The 23,382-nt window shown below is 41.8% G+C and overlaps 1 protein-coding gene across 5 annotated transcripts in view; it reads left to right on the top strand.

Moving 5' to 3' along the window:
* RABGAP1 (RAB GTPase activating protein 1) overlaps nucleotides 1-23,382 on the top strand; it is a 188,147-nt gene that overhangs the window by 138,586 nt on the left and 26,179 nt on the right. For all 5 annotated transcript variants that reach the window (XM_066367221.1, XM_066367220.1, XM_066367224.1 and 2 more), the window contains 6 exons: nucleotides 1,201-1,314; nucleotides 5,812-5,886; nucleotides 10,170-10,295; nucleotides 10,881-11,024; nucleotides 13,803-13,844; nucleotides 14,088-14,216. In XM_066367221.1, the coding sequence (XP_066223318.1) occupies nucleotides 1,201-1,314; nucleotides 5,812-5,886; nucleotides 10,170-10,295; nucleotides 10,881-11,024; nucleotides 13,803-13,844; nucleotides 14,088-14,216 (630 nt within the window). The remainder of the gene's footprint in view (nucleotides 1-1,200; nucleotides 1,315-5,811; nucleotides 5,887-10,169; nucleotides 10,296-10,880; nucleotides 11,025-13,802; nucleotides 13,845-14,087; nucleotides 14,217-23,382) is intronic.

Here is a 23,382-nt window from a genome sequence, read left to right as displayed (position 1 = left end):
AAAAAGGAAACAGTTTTTCTCCATTGGCAAAAGCAAGGGATATTTTTTTGTTTTGAGTTTGAAGTCCTTTATTCAAGGGACAACAATGCCTGGATGGGGGTGTACAAAGTTTAACAAGCAGCGGAGCACTCTTCCTGAGCGAATTTTGACAGGAGAAAGTTTTATAGAGCATTAGAAGAGGCAGCAAAGAAACGGCATGGTTGGCTTGGAGGTTGAGTATATCCTAATAAGGCTAGTACATCCTGTACTTTAGGGCAAGGTAAGCTAGCTAAAGCTGAGTTGGAAGATTGTGGTTGAGGTAGGTTAGGACTCCTTTACAGGTGTGGGATGGAAAAATTAATTTTCCTTCTAAGTTCTGGCTGAACTTATAATCAAATTAAAATGAGGCAGATTAACTGGAGAAAATTACTAAATCTATTACATATGTACATGCTGAGGTTTCATACCAATATGAGCCTTATGGCTTGGGACATCAAGTGGGGAGAGAGGTGATTTACATGAAGATAGAATAGCAACTGTTTGGTAAACAAATGTTTGATGGGCCATCTTTAACAATAGGACACAGCTGGGCATTGATCAAAGGGGCTTAAGCAAGGGATAGTTTCCCATACTTGTTTGAATCCCTTGGTACTTGGTAGACTATCTTCATACTGAGTGGGCAGCTGTGTACATTCATTCATATGCTATTTGCCCCTAGGATAAACCCAAATTAAGGGGCTTCTCTTTTCTATTTGAGAACCTGACACATGGGCTCGATGCCAAAGAATCAATTAAACATCCGTTTAGCAGTTTTCCTGCCCCATTGAATTTTGAAGATAGCACTTTACCTCCTTTTGAGGTTAGATTCAGTATTTCCCTGTGGGAATTCTCTTTTGAATAGCACGTATTACCGTATTACCCGGTTATGATAGAAAGGTCACCAGCTCTCCTTTCTTGCAGGAGGGATGGAGCATGCATGAGGTATACAGAGTGAAACAGGTTGCTTTTCTGCAATCTTCTTTTTTCCCTTAACTTTTGCTTTTGCTTTTGCTTGAATGCTTGGTCCCTGAAGACATATATGTAGTAATGTGGGCATGCACATGTGTATATATGTCCCTGCAGCATTTTAAAATGTGTAAATGAGAAGACCTTGTTATAGAAACCCAAACTGATAGGTACACGAATGACCACTAAGCCTTCTCTTTCCTTATGTTTCCACAGGAGTCTCCCCAGGACAGTGCTATCACCCGGGATATTAACCGGACATTCCCAGCCCACGACTACTTTAAGGATACCGGAGGAGATGGGCAAGATTCCTTATATAAAATATGCAAGGTATTTCATATAAAAAGAAAAGACTCAGTTTTGAATGGTTGATAGGGTTCTTTGAGACTGTGTAGAAGATAACTACAAAGTGTACTATGTATTAGATGTTCACGAATGAAAAAAAAAGGAGAAAATAATTGGTAAAATTAAAGGTAAAAACACAGTTTTAGACTGCAATGATTAGTGTTTAATTGGAAATAAACTGTAGGGCTCCTTTTTTTCAGATGAAACTCCTCTGGCTCCACATTTAAAATAAAAAAATTGGTTTTGTGGAAACAACTCAGTCCTGTAATGTTGCAAGCTCTTTTTCAGTATGCACAGTATAAGGGGTGAACCTGGCGTCTAGCACATGTCCAGCAGGAGGAAGTGCTGATGTCCATCCAGTGGACACTTAACACTGCAGCATAATAAATGCTGGGAAATACTGATGGCTGTCAGAAGGTCTGTACCTGGAAGCTATAGAGGAAATAATAACCTGCTCAATTTCAGTGACTTATTTCTAGTAGATTTTGGTAACTTCAGAGCCAAAAGGAAGAGTTCATCTTTAGCCTTCCTCTGTCCTGTGAACTTTAGTCTTTTTTCCCCAAAGCTAATCAGTACCTATTTAACATCTGCTATGCGTCAAGTACCATCAAGGCATGAGACCTGTCCTTAAAAAACTTACATATTATGAGGGAAAAGGGAAAACTAACAACTAGTTTTAGGACAGGCTGTCAATAAAGGATGATTCTCCAATGATAAACTATGTGCTTTAAACTAGTGGGCATTTCTCTAACATTTAGAGAAATGTTTCTTGGGTTTCATTTATATCTACCCCCCACGGGATGCACAAAGCTCTGACTTCTGTTGTAGTCCTCTTTGGGCATTCTTTTTTAGCTCTTTCTCAGTCATGCTTCGCACTTAAGCAGCCACTCTAGTCTTCCAGAAAGCAAGCCTGCACTCTTGTACCTTGGTCCTAGTGCCTCCTGCTGGTCGCTTCATGGCTCTCTCTCTCTGCTGGCTTCTCACCCTCCTGCATGTGCACTCCCCTCTCACCACTGCTCACTCCTGTTGTCTCTGTCCGCCTGCTCCCAAGACAGCGGTGCTCAGTCATAGTTTCTATGCTCCACTGTCTCCCTGGTGAGCCCCTTCACCCCAGGACCTCAGCTGTCACCACTGCACCGATGTTTCCAAATCTATATTAGTACAGGGCCTCAATTTCCAGCTGCCGGTTATCTCCATGTAAAAGTCTGTCAAGTGTATCAAACAAAACAGGTCTAAAAATAGTGTATTTATAAACACATTTTGCACTCGGCCCTTCTTAGCTTCAGGTGTCGGGTCCATTGATTTAACCAACCGCAAATCAAAAATATTCGAGAAATGCTTGACTGGTTGTAGCACAGTGGATAGAGCGTCGACCTGGGATGCTGAGGACACAGGTTCAAAACCGCGAGGTTGCCAGCTTGAGCGTGGGTTTATCCTGCTTGAGCACAGACCCATCGGCTTGAGCGTGGGATCACAGACATAATAATCCCATGGTTGCTGGCTTAAGCCCAAAGGTCACCGGCTCAGCTTGAGCTTCATGGTCAAGGCACATTTTGAAGCACTCAGTGCACAACTAAAGTGACACAAGTACACATTGATGTCTCTCAGCTCTCTCCCTTCCTCCCTCCCTCTCTCTCTCTCTCTCTCTCTCCCGCACACTAATTTTATATATATAAATTTTATACACACACACACACACACACACACACGCACGCACGGGGAAAAAAATGTTAGGATGTTCCAAAAAGCAGCACTTGAATTTACCATGCCTGAGCATTGTGCTGAATCCAGGAGATTAATGTGTAGGCACACCCTGCTTTAGCCTATGTGCAGATACTACATCGTTTTATATAAGGGACTTGAATATCTGCAGATTTGATATCCATGGGGATCCTGGGTCCAATCTCCTGTGAATACTGCAAGATAGCTGTAATATGAAAAATTTTAAACATACACAAGTTGAATAATTGTGTGTGTCTCCACACCCAGATTTAATATTTGTCAGCATACTGCTTTAGTTGCTTCATCAATCCCTCTTAAATTTTTTCGTGAAGATGTTTAAAGCAAATCTTAGGCATCATGATCCTAGATTCTTAAGTATAAAGCTCTAAAAAATAAGGTCATTATTTATCGGTATATCCAGTAGCCACACCTTATTTAGATTTCCCTAAATGTCTGTAGTTTGGTTAGAATCAGGATTCAACAACATCCATATTATGTTTAGTTATCCTGTCTCTTTTAATTAAAAAATCTTGTTAGTTTTCAGTTCCTTCCTTTGGCCTTGTTGAGTTTGGCATGATTGAAGTCTTGTAGCCGTACTTCCTCTCTGTCTGCTGTCCTGGTACTGCTCTCTGTCTTGGGGCGGCACTTTGTTACAAATGCCACCTTGCATTAGTCTCCCTGCCTTAGTAGTCTAGCCTATTTAGTATTTTCTATTTGTGAACCCCAGAATTGAATCACTTCAGTGGCCTCCACTGAAACCTGTAATGCTTCCCTGTAACCTTCAGAATGAAATAAAAAATTTCTTACTTTATTTCCTGGTCTTAGATTCCTTAGCTTAACATTAAAGGCTTTTTATAATATGTCTTGGCTTAGTCCCTAAATATTTTATGTTTCAAACCACATTGAACTTCTTTCCCTGTACTCTGGTTGATTTACTTGTCAAACTTCCCAACTAAACTGTGACATTCTTAAGGGCAGGAATAATTTCTTATATGTGTTAGCATGTGTAGCACTTGGCACTAAATGTTGAATTAATTAAAATGGTTTTCTTTCTTTGTATTTTTTATAGCCCTTATGAACTTTATATTTCAAACATATCCCAAATGCATTATGCACTTTGATGTATGTAGGCATTCCTTCAAGCTTTTCCACAAGCCTGAAAAATATACTCCCCTCCTTTCTCTGTCTATGGAAATGCAATACACTTTTATCCTAGTGCATAACTGACTAAGCCATGTGCTCAGCACTTGACATGAGAGGACAGAGTAACATATCATGTTAATACTATGATTATTCTCGTTTTACAAATAAAGAATTTAAGTAATGGGTTTAATATCCAGACCTAGACATTAGCTCAATTCTAATGGGTTTTCAGCTCAATTCTAACTTTGAAGTCTGTGTTCTTTAATGATTGATACCTTCATAAGCATTGCGGTGGTTTGTAACACAGTCTTAACAACATTGATATTAACACTTGTTAATTTTTATAATTTTGAGTGGTTCCTCATTGTATTATATAGAGGTCATCCCTAAACCCTGTGCACATCTTGTCTTTGGAAAAGTATGAGTTGCCCATTCTTTAGCTCTCTCATCAAATAACTTTGATGAAATGGGGATATGTAATGTGATTCTATTGAATTTTACCTAAATTTAGGAAAGCATGATTATGTTTATTTAAAAGGTAGAGTTTCACCAAAATCTAATGATAAAAACCTGTTTGTTTTGACTTAATTTTTATCAAATGAGCATTAGCATAACATTTTGCTAAATAATCAATTACAAACATGCCCAATTCAAAATTGCTTTTTTGAGACACAGGAACTTTGTCACAAAAGTGGACAGTAAAAGGAGTTTCATTAGAAATAAATTTGTCAAACAGGAAATAGCATCTTGAATCTATAGGAAATCCCCTTTCTACCACAACTTACATGAGAACTATAAATATTAATCACAGAAACAAGACTCTGAAAAACAGCTAAAGAACCAAATAGTAAACCACAAGGAATGTTAGATGGCAGTATTCTGTTAAAGATAATATTCAGAGAGATGGATAGTAATTGTCTGCTGCCAAAAAAAAATACAAAATAAGAATTTCAGAGGAACCCACAAATAGTTTCAGAGGAGTCCCTCTTATCAGAAAAGTTATTACTGGCGTTGTAGAAAGAACTGTATTTTGATGTCTTTGCCAAAAGACTTTTTCCCAGCAAGAAAGATGAATAACATTAACAGTGTTTAGTGAGGCCTGCTATGTGTGAGGTGCTGGCTAGGCTGACTAGGACATCACCGCAGCCCCTGAGAAGGTCACCATTCAGTGAGAGGATGGACATTTCAAATGCAGTGAGGTAAGCGCTGTAACAGCCATACATGTGTAGGAAGTACCATGGAAGCACACAGAAGAGAGGGAATTCTGGGGGGTGGAATGTGTTTGAAGCCTGAAGGAAGGGCATTTTTTCCGACAGAGGGAAAATCGTGAGCAAAGACAAGGAGATAGGACAACCTTTTTTTTAGTGCCAAAGTGGTGTTTGCTTAACCTTCCTGCTCCTTGGCAGCAGAAAGTGAAGTGGTGAAAGTCTTATTTATTGTAAAGTAAAAAATGGGATTGGAGAGAAATTGTTTACATCATTCATTGACTATCAAAATGCCACATCAGAGTGTGGGTAGCATCTTCCAAGTTCCTTTGTTCAAGGTCCTGTAGGGCAGCCATGGTTCATGAGCAATACATTTATACCTCCTGGTTTTTTGTCTCGTTTTGTTTTACAGGCTTATTCTGTGTATGATGAGGAGATTGGCTATTGTCAGGGCCAGTCGTTTCTCGCTGCTGTTCTGCTTCTCCATGTGAGTAAATGAGTCTCTGTTACAATGTAGATGCGGCCTGCCTCAGCTTACCGTAGCCTCAGACTTGAGCACAGCTTTATGTTAGCTTTGGCCAGACTCTAGCATATGGAAACCTTTTTCTGAATTTAATGTCTTCATGGAAGAGAAGCATGATAAGAATAAGTGACAGTGTTGAAAACTGGTACAGAGGTAGACTTTTTTTTTTTTTTTTAAGTGAGAGGCAGGGAGGCAGAGACAGACTCCCTCCCACATGCGCCCAGACCAGGATCCATCTGGCAAGCCCCCTACCATGCTATTCTCTGCCTGTCTGGGCTGCTACTTTGTTGCTCAGCAACCGAGCTATTTTAGTGCCTGAGGCGGGGCCATGGAGCCATCTCGGTGCCCGGGGCCAACTTTGCTCCAATGGAGCCTTGGCTGCAGGAGGAGAAGAGAGAGAAAGAGAGAAAGATGGGAGGGGTGAAGAAGCAGATGGGCACTTCTCCTGTGTGCCCTGTCTGGGCATTGAACCCAGAACTTCCACACGCTGCGCTGTCGCTCTACCGCTGAGCCAACTGTCAGGGACCTGGTGGACTTCATTTTTTTTGCTAGAAATGATTGGATAGACTTCAGTCTTAGTTAGACCCTTGGGGACATTTTATCTTCTCTAAAGTAGCCACTGTTCCTGACCAGGTGGTGGTGCAGTGAATAGAGCATTGGACTGGTACATGGAGAGGATCTAGGTTTGAAACCCCGAAGTCGCTGGCTTGAGTGTGGGCTCATCCGGCTTGAGTGGAGGCTCACCAGCTTGAGCAAGGGGTGGCTGGCTTGAGCCCAAAGGTCGCCAGCTTGAAGCCCAAGGTCGCTGGCTTGAGCAAGAGGTCACTCACTCTGCTATAGCCGCCCTCCTGCCCCCCATCACACACATATGAGAAAACAACAGCAACGAAGAATTGATGCTTCTCATCTCTCTCCCTTTGTGTCTGTCTGTCCCTATCTGTCCCTCTCTCTGTCTCTGTCAAAAAATAAAGTAGCCACTGTCATTAGTATTCTGGGATCTATGGATTGAGGTAGGAGAAAGGCTGACAAGTAGGCTTTCTCTAGTGCATTTTTTCATTCATTCATCATTCATTTAGAAAAGACCTTGATCCTCCAACTTACTGATATTTTTTCAGATCCACAGCAAAATTGAAATAATCTTAAGGCAAACACCCATATACTCTTTTTGTGTGTGTGTATGTGTGACAGAGACAGGGAGAGACAGAGGGCCAGACAGGCAGGAAGGGAGAGAGATGAGAAGCCTCAGTCCTTTGTTGCAGCACCTTAGTTGTTCATTGATTGCTTTCTCATATATACCTTGACCGGGGGGCTACAGAAGAGCAAGTGACCCCTTGCTCAAGCCAGCGACCTTGGGCTCAAGCTGGTGAGCCTTGCTCAAACCATTTGAGCCCATGCTCAAGTTGGCGACCTCAGGGTTTGATCCTGGGTCCTCCACATCCCAGTATGATACTATCGCACCATCTCCTGGTAAGGCTGAACATTTACCAATTACCAGTACTATTTTTCCAGTTTTCTGTGTCTTTCAATTTTTTACTTTTTTTTGCACACAAATGTTATTCTTTATAAAAAAGGGTTTTTTTTTGGGGGGGGGGAATTGGTACATACTGTACTCCCAAATACTTGAGCATGTGTCTCAAGACATAACCATAATACCACTATCACATCCAAGAAACTTCACACTGATTCAGTATTACTGGCTTACACACAATTCACACTCACTTTTCCCCCCAACTGTTTACTCAGTAAAATCCTTTATAGCTTTTTTCCCCCCTAAAATCAATGGTTTGCATTTGATTCAAACATTGCATTTGATTGTCACTTCTTTTTATTCTTCCCATGTAAACTACCCCTTTTTTGTTTATTTCATGACATTGACAGTTTGAAACAGCAGATTATCTTGTAAAATATCCCACATTCTTGATTTGTCCATTTCTTCATGATTTAAGTTAAAATGCTTGGGGAAACCACTCAGGTGATGTTAACTGAGTTTTTGAGCACCTGTTATGGTCTGTACTCAGTGCTAGAAACCAGGAGAGAATAATGTGGGCATGGTTCCAATTTTCATGGATACAGAGCTGGTGAAGCTGACCACCTGTAAGCAGAAAGTCACACAATGTATCATTATTAACTTCATTGGCATCCCTGGCCGGTGGCTCAGTGGATAGAGCATTGGCCCTGCGTATGGACGTCCCAGGTTTGATTCCTGGTCAGGGCACACATGAGAAGAGAAGCAACCGTCTGCCTCTCCTTGACCTCCCTTTCCCCTCTGCAGCCAGTAGCTTGATTGGTTTGAGTGTGGCCCTGGGCGCAGAGGGTGGCTCCGACAGCCTCAGCACTTGAGCACTGGCCCCAGGGGGGGGGTTTCCGGTGGATCCTGGTCGGGGCACATGTGGGGGTCTGTCTCCCCTCCTCACACCTAAAAAAAAAAAAAGGGAATTCCATTGGTGCCATGAAGACTTAGTAAAAAGTTCAATGCAAGATTATAACAAGGGAGCCACATTTAGATTCCTGGCTTCTCTGGGGATGTAACCTTTAAGGTGAACCGGAAAAATGAGCAGGGTTCTCATTTAACCTTTTTTTAACATTGTTATGAAAATAATAAAAAGTATTTTAAAAGCAAGAAACTAGAGCATTCCCAGAAAAGGAAGTAACACAGCATATAGAAGCACTGAGTTTGGGAAAGTCGGCATACGGAAGGAACTGCAGGCAGGACAAGAGGGACTGGAGCATCCAAGTGAAGGGGAAAGAGAGAGCTGGAGGTGACAGGACCTGCCTCAGGCCCAGGGAGGCCGGTCAGGCAGTCTGGGTTTGTTCCTATAAGCGGAGGGGAGCTTTGGAAGCCATTTTGTGTTTTAATATAAGTAAAATACAAGGTTGTAATACAAGCAAAACAAAAACCAGTTTCTATGTTACTGAACTAGCTTACTGGTGTCTGTAGGCATGAAAAATATGATAAAGCTGCGACATTAATAAAGAAGTATGCTCTATGTGTGTGTGTGTGTGTGTGTAATGTGATAGTTTGATATACATGTACATAGTTAACACATCCATCACCAGGTCAAGTTTTTAAATTGTTTTGTTGTTTTAGGCAGACTTTATATCACAGAGTTTCACAAGCCTCTGTGGTTTATCTTTGTTCTGAACTTCAGTCTAAGGACATTATCCCGATAAAGTGTCACAACCCCTTTAAAATGGCTTTCCTGATCAAATCCATAGTGCCTTAGTTTGAATTCTTGCTGCTTGCCATTGTGTTAAATAAATGTCAATGAGAGGCAGAGGTGCTGCCTAACAAAAAGGCCCCTGTGATCAGACCAGGTCTCCCTCAGTGTGTGGAAGAGTGAAGTCGCCTTTCATAACAAAGACCACAAGGTCTGGTCCTTTGTCCTATGTCCTTAACTTTCCGATAGTACGTTGTAGTGTTCCCTTATATTACTTAATTTGATTTGCTCTTTAGCTTTGCTTCATTCTGGTGACTTCTGTGCTCCGCCCACCTTCATCTCCCTGTTCCACGGAAACCCACCCACCTTCTTGACATTTTGAAGGCTCGCTACAGTCACACCAAGCCTCAAATAACATTTTTAGTGACTTTTTTCTATTTTGAAAACTAGACATTTTGCCAGGTTCTCAGGGAAATGTTTTTCTATAAAGCTATGGAAGATGTAGGTGTTATTATAAATGGGTAACATCTGTAAATAGAAGTAGGATTTTGTAGTATTTTAAATATTACTGTGAGTGTTAACTGTTGTACTTTAAGTGTTACTAAAGCCTTAGAATATGTAAGGTTTCTCTAGCCATCCTTTTTAATGACAATGGGGAAGAAAACCATTTTTACTAGACTGAAATGGCAGCTAAGGAAGTAAAATGATTTACACAGTCTCATAGTTGGGGAAGATGAGACCTGCCCTTCTGTATCGGCCTGACCTCCCTGCAAACCTCGCTGTCTTCCCAGGGCAGACTCAGGCTTCCCTGTCCCAGTGTTCTCGCCATCTTTCTGCCTCATTCTTACAGTTCCTGTGCCCTGGTTGTCTGGGAGGCTCCGCGAGGACAGGAGCGTGTCTGGCACAGACGGCATCATTAAGTATTTCGTGGTTGAATGAGTGAACTCTGCGAAGCACATCCACAGGCCTGTGGATACCACTAGACTTGCCGGTATCCCGACTAGAGTAGAAGGGTGAATTTAATAGACTGAGAAAACTTCTGTATATGTTTTGTGATTATTTTCCCTTCTCCCATTCCCTGTCTTGCAGATGCCTGAAGAACAGGCATTCAGTGTTCTGGTCAAGATCATGTTTGACTATGGTCTCAGGGAACTTTTCAAGCAAAACTTTGAAGATTTGCATTGCAAATTTTATCAGTTGGAGCGCCTCATGCAGGTAAACAAAGAAACCAGCTTGCATTTGCCATTTGGGGCGTGGTGGGGGTGGGGAGAAGTGGACTGGTGATGTGGTGCCTAGTGGTGGGTGGGATCGCCTTAGCCATCCAGGGTAAAAGGCGGGGTTTTTGTTTGGTTGGTTTCTCACTAAGTGATGAAGATGCCACGGTTAATAAGGTGTGAGCCTGGTGGGGGTGAGCTAGGTTTTCAGTCTCATCAAACATTCACAATATCAGATGACTTTGTAGGGGCCTTTCACACAGCACACTGGGTCAGGAACTGCTCACCAGGGCTCCACGCTGACTGGTTAGGAATCACCTACCAAAAGTGAAACAGACTTTCCCAGGCATTTCACAACATGGTCAGAAAAACTGTCTTTCCAAATATTTGTCACCATTTTGGGGATTCCTCTTTAGAGCTGACAGTTTAATCCTGGGTAATAAGTGTTTTTCTGAGCACTTGGGAGGTTTTTAGAAAAATTGTAGGTATGTGACTTTTTGGGCCTATTCCTGTTAGATTTATGAGCCCCTTGAGTGGGACTGATCTGCGGCATGTGTGCCCAAAACTAATTAGTTTGCTATTTCAGGAGTACATTCCCGACTTGTACAACCACTTCCTGGATATCAGCCTTGAAGCACACATGTACGCCTCCCAGTGGTTTCTTACCCTCTTCACGGCAAAATTCCCTCTCTACATGGTCTTCCACATCATCGACCTGCTTTTATGTGAGGTACGTATTGGTGGCTACAGCACTTGGGGATTGCTGCAGTGTCCTTCCTGTGACAGCTGCCAAAACAGAATTTGTTCGATGCAGTGTTTTATTTCAGTGCTGGGAAATCCAGATTTAAGTGACTCTTTGAAGCTAACGGTCACGTTTTGTTAAAGGCGCTCTTTGCTTAAAAAAAAAGTTATTTCTATTAGTTAGTATTAGGTTTGGCTAAATGTTTTAAGAAATCCAAAACATCCGTGATTAAATAAAGCAGAGGTTTCTAGCTCATGTAAAACAAGTCAGAGGGTTGGCCGCCACCTGCCTTTCCTGGGATGTGACTCTCCTCTTGCAGCTGGTTAGAGCTCTAGCCACCAAATCTATATTTTAAGCTAATAGAGGAAGGGGACAGGAGTGGGTGTGTGTCCTCTTTTAAACAGAGACTTCTGGGGCCCTGGCCGGTTGGCTCAGCGGTAGAGCGTCGGCCTGGCGTGCGGGGAACCCGGGTTCGATTCCCGGCCAGGGCACATAGAAGTGCCCATTTGCTTCTCCACCCCCCCCCCCTCCTTCCTCTCTGTCTCTCTCTTCCCCTCCCGCAGCCGAGGCTCCATTGGAGCAAAGATGGCCCGCGCTAGAGTGGCTCTAGTTGCAGCAGAGCGATGCCCCGGAGGGGCAGAGCATCGCCCCCTGGTGGGCAGAGCGTCGCCCCTGGTGGGCGTGCTGGGTGGATTCCGGTCGGGCGCATGTGGGAGTCTGTCTGACTGTCTCTCCCCGTTTCCAGCTTCGGAAAAATACAAAAAAAAAAAGAGACTTCTGGGAAGTTCCACCTGCATTTCCACTTACCTCTCATTGGTATGAACTTAGGTACATGAGTACCACACCTATTGACAAGAAACTTTTTTTAAAGTTTGGTAGGAATTTACTAAAATTTGGGGTGGGGTCTATTATTAAAAGTAGATATTAAAGTAAATAACAGTCTTTGTTTCAAGGTACATGTGCTTAAGAAAACAACTAATTTAAACAATACATAATTATTATAGACACTGTAGAAAATATGAGCCAAAAAATTGAAAAGTACTTCTAATCCCACTGTGTAAAGGGTAACTACTTTTAACATTTAAGTGGGTATTCTTTCAGCTTTTTCTGTTTATATATGTGCATGTATAATTTCTATATGGAATAGTTTTTTCCTATGAAATATTATGTAATATATATTATGGGTCTATATATATTTAAAATAATAATTGTTATATATACTATTTGGTAACCTCTTTTTTTTTTTTTTTTTGTATTTTTCTGAAGCTGGAAACGGGGAGAGACAGTTAGACAGACTCCCGCATGCGCCCGACCGGGATCCACCCGGCACGCCCACCAGGGGCGACGCTCTGCCCACCAGGGGGCGATGCTCTGCCCCTCCGGGGCATCGCTTTGCCGCGACCAGAGCCACTCTAGCACCTGGGGCAGAGGCCAAGGAGCCATCCCCAGCGCCCGGGCCATCCTTGCTCCAATGGAGCCTCAGCTGTGGGAGGGGAAGAGAGAGACAGAGAGGAAGGAGGGGGAGGGGGTGGAGAAGCAAATGGGCGCTTCTCCTGTGTGCCCTGGCGGGAATCGAACCCGGGTCCCCCGCACACCAGGCCGACGCTCTACCGCTGAGCCAACCGGCCAGGGCCAACCTCTTTTTTTTTTGTGGAGAGGTGGGAAGGCAGGCAGACAGGCTCCCACATGCTCCCTGACCAGGATCCACCTGGGAAGCCCCCTATCAGGCAATACTTGGTTTCTCATCAACCGAGCTATTTTAGCGCCTGAGGGTAGGCCATGGAACCATCCTCAGCATCCAGGGCCAACTTGCTCAAACCATTTGAGCCATGGCTGCAGGAGGGGAAGAGAAAAGGGGGGGGGGAGGTTGAGAAGCAAATGGTTGCTTCTGCTGTGTGCCCTGACTGGGAATTAAACCCAGGGACTTCCACACCCTGGGCTGATGCTCTATCACTGAGCCACCCAGCCAGGGCCTTCTGTACTTGAAATCTGTGGACACATACACATCTACACCATCTTTCTTTTTGTTTAATCTTACCTTATGCAAAACAGACAAAAATTCATTTGAGAATTTTTCTCTTCTGCTCAGCTTGAAACATTATAAGAAATAGCATTACCAAACATGCCATTATTCTACTTGCTGCCAAGTATCGCATTATTTGGATATATACCATGATTTATATAATCAATTCCTAATCTCCGACCTTTGAATTGTCCAGTTTTCACAGTTGTAAACAACCATTTGTTAAGTAGTTAGGGGCCCAGAATCATGCTAAATAACTTAAATAAACTTTTCAAGCTAATTGACTCAGAAAACCCTTGGGAGAAATATTTATGGAAACTGGGGTCCCAAACCTTAAATTTGATGAGCAAATGTCAGTGACTCCCCTCATTTGTCCTCTGTCCTCGCCGTGCCCAGAATGGTAGATGGAGGAAGGCAGATGGGAGGGCCCTGCACAGATTCAGTTCTGGGGGTCCAGGAGCGTTGTGACTGTCCCTCGGGGAGTTCTTTCCTGGTCAGAACTTTGAGTCAGTTTTGGTTTGGAAGTATAGAATACTTTGGAAAAGTGTTCCCGTTGAATATGAGCCTAGAGTTAGAAAATTTTCCTACAAGAATGGGAGACTGGTTCTACTTTAATTTTTATTTCCCAAGGTATTTTCAAGATACTCCATTTCTTAATGGTTTACAATTTCTCTAAAATTGTGACAAATGCTTCATATTCCAAAGTAAACACTGAAAATATTTTTTTGTGTTTTCTCTTTTAGGGGATAAGTGTTATTTTTAATGTCGCCCTCGGATTATTAAAGGTACACATTTATTCCTAAACTGGGTTATCTGGTATTCTCAGTTCAGCACTGGCAGTAGCTTGGTCTTAATCTTGTTCTAAGCATCCACTGCTCTGACATCCCTGACAGTGAAGATGTACAAGAGGCTCTGGCTGAGCTAAGCAGGGCCTCCTGGGGATATAAAGCTGCTGAGATTAGTTGCTCTTGTACATCTTCCAAGCAAAGAACCTTTTCTGTACATGATTGTATTTCCTTTCTTTCAAGACTTCCAAGGATGACTTGCTGTTGACAGACTTTGAAGGTGCCTTGAAGTTCTTCAGGGTTCAGCTTCCTAAGAGATACCGTTCAGAAGAGAATGCAAAAAAGCTAATGGAATTAGCATGCAACATGAAGGTAAAATAATTTTTGTATTAATTTAGATTTTTATTTTGGGGGGGGGAGGGTATTTTTCTGAAGTGAGAGGCAGAGGGACAGACTCCTGCATGCGCCTGACCAGGATCCACCGGCATGCCCATTAGGGGGCGATGCTCTGCTCATCTGGGCCATTGCTCCACTGCAACCAGAGCCATTCTAGCACCTGTGGCAGGGGCCATGGATCTGTTCTTAGCGCCCGGGCCAACTTTGCTCCAGTGGAGCCTTGGCTGTGGGAGAGGAAGAGAGAAACAGAGGAAGGAGAGGGGAAAGAGTGGAGAAGCAGATGGGCGCTTCTCCTTTGTGTGCCCTGACCGGGAATCAAACCCAGGGCTTCCACATGCTGGGCTGACACTCTACCACTTAGCCAGCTATCAACATTTATAATACATTAAAATAATAATGTTTTCTTTTGTATTGTATATTTTGTCCATTTTTAAAAAAGATTCTCTCACTTTGGATAATTCTTGCTTTATGTAACTTACATATATAATAGTACAATATAGAGAAAATTCTTCTGTTTAACATAATTAAGAATAACAACCTTCCCTGCATCTCCCACTCTTCCAGAAAAAAATCACAAACAACATCAGAAGCTCCAGATGTGCACTACATCAATTCATAAGTTGCAGTAGATATTTTTGACTCTTTGCCTTTCTTTCACAGTCTAGGCCTAAATTGATGGCTCCCATAGGATCCCAAATTATGCACTTTGGTTTTCCCCAGCTTTACTGAGATACAATGTTATGTAAATTTGAGCTGTACATTGTGATGATCTGATACATGTATATATTTTCAAAATATTTCCCACAGTGAGGTTAGTGAACACATCCTTCACTCACAATTATTTTTTTGTGATGGTAAGAACCATAAGTCCAATACTTACAGCAACTTTCGAATATACAATACAGTATTGTCAACTATAGCCACCATGCTGTACCTTAGATTCCTGGAACTTACTCATCTTAAAACTGGAAGTACCTTTGACCAACATCTCTCCATTTTCCTTGCCCCTCGACCTTCCAAATACTTTCTCTGTATTACATATCCTATGTGTTAACTCTTACTGCCTCCCCCAAGCTTTGAACTCTAGAAAAGGTATTATTATTCCCAGTTTGAAGACAAACCAAAATACAAAGAGGTTTCGTGGTTTCTACAGTTCTGTCCTGTAACTTTCAGTTTTTATTGTCATGGTCAAGAATTCCCTAATATGAAACCAATAACACATGAAGGAAGCCCACAGTTTTTTCACACCAGTGGCATTTATGATTTGTGCAGTTTTTAAGTTAAAAAAATAGTGTTTGCATTATAATAAGATTTTGTTTTTAAAGAACAAAAAGTCATTTAAGGAGTTGAGTTTGGGATTTTCAGCTGGAGGAAAATGAGGGACAGAATAAGGAATTGTATTCCGATTCTTGTAGGGTACAGAAAAGACTGCCGTGTGTACTGTATGTGACTCTGGTGGGCAGAACAGGGGTTAGTGTGTCAGGGCAGGTGTGGCACAAGGCTTCCCAGTCTTCTGAACAGAGCACAGCCTTGGCATCAGAGAGAACTGAATTATTTCAGTTATTTAAGGAGCAGTCTTCTCATCTGTAAGGTAACATTGGATTTCGGGTTCTGGTTATATGTCAAACTGAGCTAACTCAGGCTACCTTTCTTTAAACACTTGGAGATGCTATGTGAAATATAACCCAAAATATGTTTAAATACCTGGATGAACTTGATAAAGAAGAAATAAATGCCCGGTACCTGAAGCAAAGTAGCTTGAAGCTAGCGTGTGTGAACTGATAGAACAGTGTTCTGAGGAAATGTGGAAACTAAGTGGGTACTTAATGCTCACAAAGACCTACGGTGTGGCTTTGGGCTTTCAGCAGGGAGCTGACACTGAAACCTCTGCGGCAAGTTCCCACCTTGGAACTGCTGCTGTGTTTTTGACGGGGATACAAAAACTTATCAGCCCATAAGATAAAAATGAATCAAAAGATAAAAATGAGTAGGAGATTTAAAAAGAAAAGGAAATAGAACTTCTAGAAATGAGATAATTATTAAAGGTATCATTCAAATTAAAATGTGGCATACTTCTCAAGCATATGGATGGCAGGTCATAGTACAGGGTTCGGGAACCTATGGCTCGTGAGCCAGATGTGGCTCTTTTGATGGCTGCATCTGGCTCACAGACAAATCTTTAATAAAAAAAATAATAACGTTAAAAATATAAAACATTCCCATGTATTACAGTCCATTCATTTCCTGTTGCTCATGTTCATGGTTGTGGGTGGCTGGAGCCAATCACAGCTGTCCTCTGGGACAACACCAAATTCTTATTGGATAATGCGTAATGTACACGAGTCGTTGTGAGGTCAGGAAGTAAACTTTCCCTCCTTTTAATCAAATAGTCAGCTAGTTAATTGCAGAAACCCTTTTGACGAAGAAGATGGCTAAAAGAAAAAAAAGATGAGTATCGTACGTTTCAGGAGGAATGGACAGAGGAATTCGCCTTTGTGGAGAGAGCAGGTTCTGCAGTGTGTCTAATATGCAATGATAAAATTGCATCGATGAAACAAATATAAAGCGGCACTTCAACACACGCCATACTACATTTTCATCGAAATATCCAGCGGGGGACAGCAGGAAGAAAGCATGTCAAGAGCTACTGTGCAGAGTGCAAGCTAGTCAGCAGCAACTCCGTGTTTGGACCCAACAAGGTGACTGGAATTCGGCTAGCTTTGCTGGTGCTTTAGCAATTGTAAGAAACGGAAAGCCATTCACAGATGGGGAGTATACCAAAACATTCATGCTTGATGTTGCCAGTGAACTTTTTGACGACTTTTCGGATAAAGACAAGATAATCAAACGAATAAAAGACATGACTCTGTTCACGATCGTACCTTCATGATGGCAAATCAAATTGAGGCAACACAAGTGAAGGACATAAATGCAGCACCATTCTTTTCTCTCGCTTTGGATGAGTCAACAGACATAAGCCATTTATCCCAGTTCAGCGTGATTGAAAGGTATGCTGTCGGTGACATACTACGTGAGGAAAGTCTTGCTGTTTTGCCTATGAAAGAGGGGGGAGGATTTATTCAGGTCTTTCACTGAGTTCGCTAAAGAAAAAAAAATCTACCAATGAATAAACTTATTTTGGTGTGTACTTACGGTGGGGAAAAACAGAGGATTCGTAGTGCTTCTTCATGAACATGAAAAGAGACCCATCCTGTTTTCACTGCATCCTACATCAGGAGGTGCTTTGTGCTCAGATGTATGGCAAGCAGCTTGGTAAGTTGATGTCGCTGGTCATTCGGGTGGTCAACTTTATTGTTGCCCGAGCTTTAAATGATCTCCAGTTTAAAACACTGCTGGATGAAGTTGGGAATAATTATCCTGGTCTGCTTCTGCACAGCAATGTGCGTTGGTTGTCAAGAGGGAAGGTCCTCAGCCGTTTCGCAGCTTGTCTGAGCAAAATCCGGACTTTTCTTGAAATGAAAAACGTCGAGCATCGTGAGTTAGCTAACACTGAGTGGCTCCTGAAGTTCTACTATCTCATGAACATGACTGAACATCTGAACCAGCTCAATGTGAAAATGCAAGGCGTTGTAAAGACAGTCTTATCCCTTCAACAAGCAGTGTTTGCATTTGAAAACAAGCTGGAACTCTTCATCGCCAACATTGAAACAGGTCGTTAACTACACTTTGAAAAACTGGGAGAGTTTAAAAATTCATGCATAGCAAGTGACCCTGCTCAACACCTTGATCTCCAGCAGCTAGCGGGATTCACATCTAATCTCCTGCAGTCATTCAAAGCGCGCTTTGGATAATTTCGTGAGCGCACTCGTCATTTTAAGTTCACCCATCCACATGAGTGTGCAGTGGACAGCGCCGACCTGAGTTACATCCCCGGTGTCTCCATCAGAGATTTTGAGCTACAAGCTTCTGACCTGAAGGCCTCAGACATGTGGGTGAATAAGTTCAAGTCACTGAATGAAGATTTGGAAAGACTTGCATGACAGGATGCAGAGTTGGCGAGCAAACACAAGTGGGGAGAAATGAAAAAACTTAACCCACGGACCAGCCTATTGTCAAAACTTGGAACACGTTTCCCGTCACATACTACACACTGAAGCGTGTGAGTATTGCTGTACTGACAATGTTTGGCTCTACGTATGCATGTGAGCAGTCTTTCTCACATCTAAGGAACGTTAAGACCAACCTTCGATCACTTTTAATGGATGGAAGTCTCAACGCCTGCATGAAACTTAACCTCACCACGTATCAACCAGACTACAAAGCCATCAGCAAAACCATGCAGCACCAGAAGTCACATTAATGGTAAGAAGTACTTTATTCATCATTGGTTAGCAACAACATAACAACATTATTAAAAAGAATTCAGAGACTTACTGTACTTTAAAAGTGTTGGTCTTACATAAAATGCACAACACATTTACTTGTATTTAGTGTTAAACATATTGTATGGCTCTCATGGAATTACATTTTAAAATATGTGACATTCATGGCTCTCTCAGCCAAAAAGGTTCCCGACCCCTGCCCTAGTATTTTACCATGTGCCAGGCGCTGTGGTTTAGTGCTTCTGTGTAGGAGGATTAACTGCACTGTATACGGTGCTTGTTTCCCACAGTGCCTGGTACTAGCATGACTACTACCACGATTACTTCCTCTCTGGTTGTGAAGCCGATAGAAAACACTTTTCCGTGACATTGTCATGGATGCACAGAGCAGAGATCAAGTGAACTCAGGTTTCCTTAGTCTCTCTTTCCACCTCAGCCTGGCTCAGCACACATCTGCCCCTTACTTATGCTTTCTTCCCTCCAGCGTTTGCTGCTTTCTCAGTGGCCCATCCCGGTGGTACCTGGCTGGTGGCTTGTGCCAGAAATCTTGATACTATCTTGGGCTTCTCTTTCTCTCACACTCTCCATCTTTCATCATCTTCTTATACTCTGCCATCAGAATCCGTCCTGCTCACTTCCTGCTCCTTCATCACCAGCACGCTCGTCTGCCCATCACCATTACTCCTCTCCTGGAATATTCCAGTAGACTCCTTGGTCTTCTTGTTTCCACAGTGCTCTACACCCGGGCTCTTCTTGGTTTCATCTCTCCCTCGCTGAAACTCTTAATGGCTTCTTAGAATAAAACTCAAGTTTTAGCCTTGGCCTACAAGGCTGGCACCATCTGACCTCTTGGTCATCTCTCTGATTTCATCTCCTACGACTTGACCTCTTCCTCTTTCCACTTCATACATCCTGTCTACTTGCTGGCCTCAGAGCGGCCAGTGTGTTCTTCTTGGTCTTGGCCCTGGCTGGGTCTGTCCATAGCGCTCTCCTGGGGTCTGTGTGGCTTCTCCACCGCCTCATTCAGACCCGGGATCAAATGCCATGCCATCGGGGGCCTTCTCACTGAGTCTGAAGGGGCAGCTCCAGCCCTTATCTCCTTACCATTCTCTGCTCATCACTGCTTCACATGGTTTTATGTCTATTTATTAAGTCCCCTTCCGCACTAGAATTGAGCCTTTGACAGAGCCGACTTTATGTCTTGTTGACCTCTGAATCCCCAGCACAAGAGCAGGAACTGGTGTATAAACAGTGCTTCAGTGAGTGAGTAAATTAATGTGCTGTCGATGTTCTACCCGGAGGTTTACAAATAAGAGTTCACATGGATTTGGGGAAGGTTTAATAGCTTCCAGCCGAAGGGTTTACCTTTCGGTTTTCATTAGCTTGAAACACTTGAATAATATATGGCTCCTTTATTTTTGTACTTCCAATGGGTAGTGTCTAATGTCTTCTTTTTCTCGAGGCAGCCATGGCTGCGTAGCTCACACATTTTGGGCTTAGATGTGTGATTCCTCTGGCCCTGGAGAACTCTGCGTGGCCGGGGTACGCTTTGGATGATACCCCTACTTGCACAGGGTTTCAGGTGAGAAAGTAATTAAAAAAATTTTATTTTGATTCACAGCATGGAAAGCCTACTGATTCACCAGGACATGAGAGGATGAGATTTTTCTGCTGAAGGGTGGGCTGTGGTGTGCACAGTTTAGTTCGTGATGACTGGTTGTGATCTGACAGCTATTAGTTAATACCGCCAAATACGAAGGACAATGCAGGCCACAGTTGAGCCAGTTACCAGGAGGGGTCTTGTCACGGTGTAATTGGCCAGCTTGGGAACGAGAAGGCCCTCTGCTTGCCCTGGGATTCGATTCGAGAGTGCTCGGTCAGCACTGCGAGTGCAGAGGGGCTCCTGCTGGGGAATGGGTTGGAAACTGGCTGTGGAACTTTTGGGTGTAGAGTTTAGAAAGGAGACATTGACTCTAGCTCACTGAAATTTCATTCTATCACTTCTTTTTATTTTAAAAAAAATTCTGGCTTAATTTTTTTTTAAATAATTTTATTTTTAATGGGGTGACATCAGTAAATCAGGATACATATATTCAAAGATAACAACTCCAGGTTATCTTGTCGTTCACTTATGTTGCATACCCATCACCCAAAGTCAGATTGTCTTCTGTCACCTTCTATCTAGTTTTCTTTGTGCTGCTCCCCTCCCCCTTTCCCTCACCCTCTCCCCCCTCCCCCCGTAACCACCACACTCTTATCAATGTCTCTTAGTTTCACTTTTATGTCCCACCTACGTATGGAATAATGCAGTTCCTGGTTTTTTCTGATTTACTTATTTCACCTGTATAATGTTATCAAGATCCCACCATTTTGCTGTAAATGATCCGATGTCATCATTTCTTATGGCTGAGTAGTATTCCATAGTGTATATGTGCCATATCTTCTTTATCCAATCTTCTATTGACGGGCTTTTTGGTTGTTTCCATGTCCTGGCCACTGTGAACAGTGCTGCAATGAACATGGGGCTGCATGTGTCTTTACGTATCAATGTTTCTGAGTTTTGGGGGTATATAGCCAGTAGAGGGATTGCTGGGTCATAAGGTAATTCTATTTTCAGTTTTTTGAGGAACCACCATACTTTCTTCCATAATGGTTGTACTACTTTACATTCCCACCAACAGTGTATGAGGGTTCCTTTTTCTCCACAGACTCTCCAACATTTGCTATTACCTGTCTTGTTAATAATAGCTAATCTAACAAGTGTGAGGTGGTATCTCATTGCAGTTTTGATTTGCATTTCTCTAATAACTAACGAAGATGAGCATCTTTTCATATATCTGTTGGCCATTTGTATTTCTTCCTGGGAGAAGTGTCTGTTCATGTCCTCTTCCCATTTTTTTATTGGATTGTTTGTTTGTTTGTTGTTGAGTTTTATGAGTTCTTTGTATATTTTGGATATTAGGCCCTTATCTGAGCTGTTGTTTGAAAATATCATTTCCCATTTAGTTGGCTGTCTGTTTATTTTGTTATCAGTTTCTCTTGCTGAGCAAAAACTTCTTAGTCTGATGTAGTCCCATTCATTAATTTTTGCCTTCATTTCTCTTGCCATTGGAGTCAAATTCATAAAATGCTCTTTAAAACCCAGGTTCATGAGTTTAGTACCTATGTCTTCTTCTATGCACTTAATTGTTTCAGGTCTTATGTTTAGATCTTTGATCCATTTTGAGTTAATTTTAGTACAAGGGGACAGACTAGTCCAGTTTCATTCTTTTGCATGTGGTTTTCCAGTTTTCCCAGCACCATTTATTGAAGAGGCTTTCTTTTCTCCATTGTGTGTTCTTGGCCCCTTTATCAAAAATTATTTGACTATATATATGTGGTTTTATTTCTGGGTTTTCTATTCTGTTCCATTGGTCTGAGTGTCTTATTTTTCTGCCAATACCATGCTGTTTTGATTGTCGTGGCCCTATAATATAGATTGAAGTCAGGTATTGTAATGCCCCCAGCTTCATTCTTTTTCCTTAGGATTGCTTTGGCTATTCGGGGGTTTTTATAGTTCCATATAAATCTGATGATTTTTTGCTCCATTTCTTTAAAAAATGTCATTGGAATTTTGATGGGAATTGCATTAAATTTGTATATCGCTTTAGGTAATATGGCCATCTTGATTATATTTATTCTTCCTAACCAAGAACAAGGTATATTCTTCCATCTCATTATGTCTTTTTCAATTTCCCTTAACAATGGTGTATAGTTTCCATTATATAAGTCCTTTACATTCTTTGTTATGTTTATTCCTAAGTATTTTATTTTTTTGGTTGCAATCGTGAAGGGGATTGTTCTTTTGAGTTCGTTCTCAAATGTTTCATTGTTGACATATAGAAAGGCTATTGACTTCTGTATGTTAATTTTGTATCCTGCGACCTTACTGTATTGGCTTATTGTTTCTAGTAGTCTTTTTGTGGATTCTTTGGGATTTTCGATGTATAGGATCATATCATCTGCAAAAAGTGATACCTTTACTTCTTCTTTTCCGATATGGATGCCTTTTATTTCTTTGTCTTGTCTGATTGCTCTGGCTAGAACCTCTAGTACCACATTAAATTAGAGTGGAGAGAGTGGACAACCCTGTCTTGTTCCTGATTTAAGGGGGAAAGCCTTCAGTTTTGTGCCATTTAATATGATGTTAGCTGATGGTTTATCATATATGGCCTTTATCATGTTGAGATATTTTCCTTCTATACCCATTTTGTTGAGAGTCTTAAACATAAAATTGTGTTGTATTTTATCGAAAGCCTTTTCTGCGTCTATTGATAAGATCATGTGGTTTTTGTTCTTTGTTTTGTTGATATGGTGTATTACGTTAACCGTTTTACGTATGTTGAACCGTCCTTGAGATTCTGGGATGAATCTCACTTGATCATGATGTATTATCTTTTTAATATGTTGTTGTTTTCGATTTGCTAGTATTTTGTTTAGTATTTTAGCATCTGTATTCATTAGAGATATTGGTCTGTAGTTTTCTTTTTTTGTGCAGTCCTTGCCTGGTTTTGGTATGAGGGTTATGTTGGCCTCATAAAATGTGTTTGGAAGTATTGCTTCTTCAATTTTTTGGAAGACTTTCAGTAGAATAGGAACCAAGTCTTCTTTGAATGTTTGATAAAATTCACTGGTATACTGGCTTAATTTTAAAAATTGTACTTTTTGATTAAGGTAGGAATTGGGAATACTTTGCATCGCATACCAATTCAGGAAACAAATACCTATTTTCCCTGTGGTTTTCTTTTGTTTGTTTGTTT

The sequence above is a fragment of the Saccopteryx leptura genome, chromosome 2, assembly GCF_036850995.1.
Source record: "Saccopteryx leptura isolate mSacLep1 chromosome 2, mSacLep1_pri_phased_curated, whole genome shotgun sequence".
NCBI classification, from domain to species: Eukaryota; Metazoa; Chordata; class Mammalia; order Chiroptera; family Emballonuridae; genus Saccopteryx; species Saccopteryx leptura.
The sequence above is the reverse complement of the archived record's forward strand: the minus strand, read 5'-3'. Positions and strand labels throughout refer to the sequence as shown.